At 38.3% G+C, this 6,972-nt stretch overlaps 1 protein-coding gene across 1 annotated transcript; it reads left to right on the forward strand.

Annotated features, from left to right (window-relative positions):
- Positions 1–653: 653 nt before the first annotated feature.
- LOC116688180 (fibronectin type III domain-containing protein 11) lies at positions 654–6,449 on the forward strand. Its single transcript, XM_032514021.1, has 3 exons — positions 654–744; positions 1,697–1,836; positions 4,104–6,449. The coding sequence occupies exons 2-3, from the start codon at positions 1,702–1,704 to the stop codon at positions 4,884–4,886; spliced, it is 918 nt and encodes a 305-aa protein (XP_032369912.1). The 5' UTR covers positions 654–744; positions 1,697–1,701; the 3' UTR covers positions 4,887–6,449.
- The last annotated feature ends 523 nt before the right edge of the window (positions 6,450–6,972 follow it).

The raw sequence follows: 6,972 nt of genomic DNA on the forward strand, positions 1-6,972 counted from the left end.
TTTTGTGGAGATTGATATTTTAGGTTGGTCTTGTTAAACGTTGCAAAGAGACTCCCGCACACTGTCTAACTTGCAAAGATACATTTACTGTAATAGCTGCCAACATTTCAGTATTAGACAAGTAGTAGGAGATGACTGTGGGTGATCCTACAAAAGATGGCTTTTCAGTATATAATAACATTTGCCTGATGACAGTTTTGCCAGCTATTACATTATTCTTTGCATGTAAAGACATGCCAGAGATTCTTTGGAACTTTTCACCTACTTTTTCCTCTCCAATGCATCTGTCTCATATGTAAACATGCAATGTTTTTGCAATCCTTATCAAAAAATGTCACTTACAGAATGACATGATGACTGCCAAGCAATAAGATGTGTTAAAATGCATTGAAGCTATGAGGCTACTGCTAAACCAGCTAATGAACTGCAACTCACCAGACACTACACAACTTAATTTCTAAAAACTAAAATGTGTTCTTAAATAAAATTCACTTTCTAATAGACCAATGGAAGAGTTTCCGGGTGTTGACAGTGATTAGCACAGTGTGTTTATACCATGTTGTTTGGAAGTTTGGATTACTAGTCCACTCTCTGTAAAATTTGACTCTGACAGAACCTGCAGGCTGCTGCTGCCATTCCGTAACCGTGGAAGATGAATCATAACGATGCAGATTAACAATTTAACCATAAACAAGAGTTACCATTAAACTATATAGGATCCCAGGAAGCTCAAGTAAAACAACGGCAAGTAGATAGGCTTAACTATTGTTGTATAAGTTATATACTAACTATCCTGCTGTATTATATTGTTTATTATTTAGTAGATGATTGTATTGGTTTTATCTGGCATTAGCTTGTTAACTAGCTGTATCAGGCTAACCATGTTGTTCACTTTAGGAAATCATCAAGGTATTAAAGTTGTGGACTTATAACATATTGGGTAATGTGTATTGGCTTAATTGAGTATTTTTTAATGCTTATTCTTCTGAGGTCATTTACACTGCCCTGATATTGTTACTGTACTGACAATTGTGACAAATGCTTGCTAGCTTGTTGCTTCAAGTAAGCTAGCATGGTTGAGTTAGCTTGACTGTCGCTTTATCTCGCAGCACTGTTCTTAAAAATGAGGGAATTTATTCACCTCAGTCTTTAGGTCTTGTATCTCTATGTTAGTGTCTTCATGGCTTTAACGCATTTAAAACACATTCACATCATAAGGCCGTCTACAATCATTAGCTATTAACTTAAAGCTATAGTGCACAACTGTTTTAAATTGCATTTAAGCCATTGCCAAATGAGTTAATGCAAAGCTAATTAAGCTCAAAACCCTCTCTGTGTTTCTCATTACGGCTATGTTTACATAATGGTGTCATCCGGTGGCTTTCATTTGCAGAAGCTTGAGTGAAGTTTTTTTAATCCTCTGTATCCTCCTTGGCTACAAGCAACTGTGTGAGGGAGGGATGGGGAAGAAATACGATGGGTAGAAACTAAGCCCTAGAGCTTTAATGTCCAATAAGCTAGTCCAATAAACTCTCACAAGTGCTTATCAATCAATCAATCAATCAATCAACCAATCAATACAATTTACATCTTTTAAGATTTTCACTTTAAATACAATGCCAAAAATACACACATTGTTTAAATTGCCTGTTTGTTGCATTCAATCCACATTGAATGTAAATGTTGTATGTTACAGTAACCATGGATGAAATCAACATGGCCTGTACAAGCTTAGAAGAGTGTGGAGCCCAGGAGACTCAAATTGATCCCCTCCCAGACCTCCCCAACCAAATCCTACAGCTGCTCTGCACCAGACTAAGTGACGACTGCATCACGGTAAGTATACCATAATGTAGAGCTACAATACTTCTGTATTATTGATTAGTCATCATATGTTCTAAGGCTTGTATAACATGTTTTAAGTTAAATCTTGGCCTTTGGTGAGTAAAGGAAAATGGGCAGGGCATGGAAGCAGTAGTTTTGATTATAAAGCTATCTGTGATAGTTTTGCATTGTCATTTTCAGTCAACTGTCCGCATGGTCTGCATTAGGATACAGTGTTGGTGAAAGTGGCACTGTACACATATTAGGGTTTTCAGACCAGAAATGGCGCTGTGTTACAGTTTTTCTCCATTGGTTTGGCTCATTTCTTGAAACAGAAATTACATTCTCAAAACAACATGGACAAACCTCCAAACTACTTGGCAATTGTTCACAACAGAAATGAATTCCTCATTCATTTCATCAAATTGCAAATGCCTAAGTACATGCCTCAATGTCTCAGTACATCTTTGCAAATGATTAAGTACAGGTAGCCTACATTTAGCACAATTTCCAAGTGAATAGATCTTGCTGATCTAAACTGATTGTTGATTCTCGGTCTAATGTTGTTCACTCCAAAACTTGTCAGCATCATTTCATTGTATAGCCATACATGCAATAGTCTGTTCAATTGTCAAAATGATCAAGAACATAATACCATGAATACCACATATGAATCCCTTGGAACATTTGATAATTTTTTTTTTTTCACAGCAATTGACAGTCGGTGAAATAGAACTTTATAACGAAGGAGGAGTTTCACACATCTCAGATGTCCAATCAAACAGTATGTTTAGTTACATCGCAGGTGCTGTCCATGACTGTGAATGCTCCCAAACATGTATAGAAAGATCTTGACAGTGCAAGACCAGCACAATTTCTGAACATGGAGGCACCTGGCCAGGTAAATGAACAAGAGCAACTGCCTGCTCGAGTAGGAGGAGGTAGAGGAGGAAGAGGAGGAAGAGGAGGAGGAGGAGGAGGAGGAAGGGTGCGTGGTGGTGGAATAGGTCAGGAGAGGGAGGGTGAGGGCGCTGTAGGCTGTATATAATTTTCATTGATTTTTTATTTGTGTGTTTATATTACAGTGTTATGCTGTATACATTTTCTTTTTACTCTGATGTATAGAAGTTACTTTACAGTATGTGTGTGAATGATAATAAAATTCTGTATTACAGTATATATTTTTGTGAAATCCTATTTCTTTTTTCAGTTTTATACACAATTGTATTGTGTAAGCACAAAAAAACAGTACAGTAACCATTCGTGAGCTTAGAATTATAAGGTTATATCTTCACTTATGGTCGACATTGAGTTTTTGACACAATCTGATCCATTAGGTGTTTATTACAGGAATGCCTGTGTGGTGTTATTTTTGTAAAAAACAATAAAAATAAAAAGATTACATGTAATAGATAAGGCTATAATAGAAGATTATACTACATGACGGTTTTGTCAGCTGGGATGTAAAAACTTTGATGCTCAATATCTCAGAACTACCCTAAACGGAGATAGAACCTTACAATTCTAAGCTCACGCATTGTCGGGTTGTCACCATTGTTAATGAAGGACTGGGCTAAGACTGAAAGGTGGATATGAGGGATATTTCCATGTCCTCTGCCATAGTGACAAAATATCTAAACATTCTGACTTGCAGTGCTTACATAATGCTAAAGGGACAGAGCATTTTGGGGGCACTGACTGGTTAAATGAGAAGGAAATTTAGTTTTGACACATGAGTGAACTGTTTTGGGAGAGGTATGAGCTTTTGCAGGTGAACCATGGTGTTGTGCCGAACCATCCACGTTATTTTGGCAAAAGCACCAAGAGTGTGGAGAACGTCCGGTCTGTTTGGAGAAATGAGCGAAGCAATTGAGAAGGATCTTTGCCATTTTGGTGGCACTGACTCTTTATATGAGAAATGAATTTAGTTTTGAAGCATGAGTGAACTGTTTTGGGAGAGATATGAGCTTTTGCAAGTGAGCTATAGTGTTGTGCTAAACTGTAAGAATGTTTTGCCAAATGATCTTAGAGTTTTGAGAATGTAATTTCTGTTTCAAGAAATGAGCCAAACCAATGGAGAAAAACTGTAAACAAACACAAGGGCCTCAGTGTCGGAAATGAGTCATGATCACCTGTGCTGAGAACCAGCACTTCTGATTTTTGTCCACACCAGTCTGTGTTTTGCATGTCCTTACACTAGTATAAATGTACTGTATGACAGATTGAGCACCATAGCAAAGCACCTGTAGATTCACAAGTTCTTGTGATGTATTTCCCAGACGATGCAGAAAGGGCTGCAGCTCATGCAGAGGAGCTCGTACTACTTGGAAATCCAATGTGATGATTTGCTACCAACAGCAGATGAGCAGCAGCACACTGTACATTTGTCTGACAGCACGGTGTGGTCTCTCGTTGACCAGCAGAGGCTGCAGCGTGCAATGACCCTGGCTAACACCCAGGTTAAACTCTACCTCACTTTTCTGGAACTGCTCTATGAAGAAATCATCAGGGGCTGTCAGGAGTTGGAGGCCTTTGTCCTAAAGCACAACCAGGGTTTGGTAGACAGTGACATTGCAGCTTCCATACAGGAGAGGCTCCAGCAAACCCACCAGTACCTGGATGCCTTCAAGAGCAGACTGAATTGGAAACTTGGCCCGCTGGACCTGCAGAACCAGCTCATCCACATCACAGGCAGCCTCCCCATACAACAGCTCAGTGTAGAGAAGAAGATGCCAGTTATATTTAATCGGTTTGAGACTTGCACAACATCCAACACTGCATATCTGTGTTGGGAAGTTGCAGGTGAGCAGTCTCAGGAGTTGAACCAAGAGTTTGAGATCCACGTGATGAGTTTTCATCCAACAATTGATGAATATTGCCAGTTTACTAAATCTACATGCAAGTCGTACATCATAGAGGTCAACAACCTAATACCTGACAGGTATTATAAGTTCTCTGTCAAGAGAGTAGATTCTGTAAACCTGGTGTATGGACTGTGGGTTGATACCATCACCCTGAAGACCTTGAATATTTCCAAGTCAGTGGAAGCTGCCTCTAATTAAACATAGAGCATGAAGAAAAAATCACAGCCTGTGCATACGTACAAAGAGAAATACGTTTGAGCTGCTTTTTTGCAAATAAAATAACTTGTAGGATTTACGGAATTAAAAACTGCAGCTGTTTATTACACGAGACATTGGTTGGTCAAAATAACTTACAAATAATAAAATAATAAAAATACACACACATACAGTTAGGTACAGTGACAGCTTAAAGGCATACTTCTGAACCATAACAAAATAAAATAGGGGCTATTGAGAAAAGAACCTGGGTAATCACAAAAAAATACAAATGTGGATTAACACCTTGGACACCTTGGACACACTAGGTCTTAATGATTTTGTTCTTGGTCATATTCCATCTTATTTTTTGTGAGTTGGGAAACTTTTTATTTCCTTAGACTAAATCAAGACGGTCAATCAGAATCCTCCCTTTGAGAGAAATTGTCCACTTGTTGTCTGGAATCAGGCACCTGTTAGTTAGGTTAAGCATGGATCACAAAGGCTAATCAAAGGACACTTGGCCATCTCACTCAACAAACTTCGGTAGAGTTTCTCTTAAGTTACCTGCTAAAACTAGTTAGCTAGATTGGTTGTTAAATGAGATATTTTTAGGTGACCAAAATGTTCCATTAACTTTGATGGGTCAAAGTGTAAGATGGAAATATGGACAACAACCAAAAACAAGTTCAGGTTTATGCCAATGTACATGGTTAGCATTGCTGAGCCTATGTCCTGATTGACAGGTCCTAAAGCATCCCCCGATTGTTTATTTTAAAATAAATGACACAATAATCTAACAAAATGAACTGTATTAAATAAGGTTAGCAACTTGGAATTGAGGTCATAAAATCATTATAAAAATGAGGTAAACTGAGGTAATAAATAATGGAAGTAGTAGGGTCATTTTCTCATAGACTTCTTTGGAACCGGACAAACAAACGTTGCCATATCTAAGCCAAAATAAATGCTATCAATTCAAAACTTAAGATTTTTGTTTGCGATGACCCTCTGAGGCTCGCCAACACATTTTACAAATATTTGCAACTAGGGGGCATTACAAGTACGAATAGTTTATATCTCATGAATGGCTTTTCCGATTTTTCTGAAATTTGAAAGGGTACCATCTAGGGCCATTCCTGAGGTCACACCTACAGTGTTATAGCGATTCATCAAAGTGGGCATGGTCTACTGCACCCCCCAAAGATTACATTGGTGCCATTACAAAACATGTATAACTTGAATGTGAATGGGAAGTTAGGGTTTGTACTTAAGACTATGCAACTCATCCATTGCCATACTTCCTAATGTTGGACGAATTGCAATTTTTCCTGACATTTACTTAGATGCTGTCACATTTTAGGTTACACAATTGGACTCAGCGAGGTGCGTGAGGTCACCCAACGACCCCCGGATTCCAACATAACTGCTTGCAGCTCTCCTTTAAATGTTTTGATAAATCTGTAAAAATTGTTGAGATACTTGGAGTAGCTCTTATTCAAATATTCTTAAACCAAATGTCCAATGTTAAGATTCATCTCTGTCCACTCTCTTCTTTTTTCTAAATGCTGCCGCTAATAACCCTTTATTGTGTTGTATATTATCTAATTTGTATTGTTTCACTTTGTGGTTCATGTCAAATCAAAGCCTTTACCAGAAAATTATATGTAACAATTCTGCAGAACAGTTGATGCTAAATTCCATTTTGTCCTCTTATCCAGTATGCAAATGATAATTTTTTTTTATTTCCTCTAATGTACTGGCATTTCACTAGTATCAACAAGGAGTGCATTAAAGGAACACGCCAACTTTTTGAGACTGTAGCTTCTTCACTGTATACCCAAGCGTAAGATAAGTCGATACATAACCTTCTAATCTCCGTGCGTCTGTCTGATGCCCAATGGGTTAACTGCCCCTCCCACCCCCCCCCCAACTTGTTGTGTGTCACTTTCTCACAGACTTCTACAAGAACCGAACCTCCTTTTGTAACTGCACTTTTGCCCTCTGCTGGAATTCAGACAGAATGCAGGTTTAAGGCACACCAAAAGTTTTAAATTTGACAATGTAGTGTGGTACATTGCAAACACAG

The sequence above is a fragment of the Etheostoma spectabile genome, chromosome 4 (genome assembly GCF_008692095.1).
Source record: "Etheostoma spectabile isolate EspeVRDwgs_2016 chromosome 4, UIUC_Espe_1.0, whole genome shotgun sequence".
Lineage (NCBI taxonomy): Eukaryota > Metazoa > Chordata > Actinopteri > Perciformes > Percidae > Etheostoma > Etheostoma spectabile.

Bases quoted from the DNA above. Each gene is read 5' to 3' on its own strand.
- LOC116688180 (XM_032514021.1), top strand. From the start codon at position 1,702: ATGGATGAAATCAACATGGCCTGTACAAGCTTAGAAGAGTGTGGAGCC. The intron at 1,837-4,103 runs GTAAGTATACCA...TGTATTTCCCAG, and splicing joins TAAGTGACGACTGCATCACG to ACGATGCAGAAAGGGCTGCA.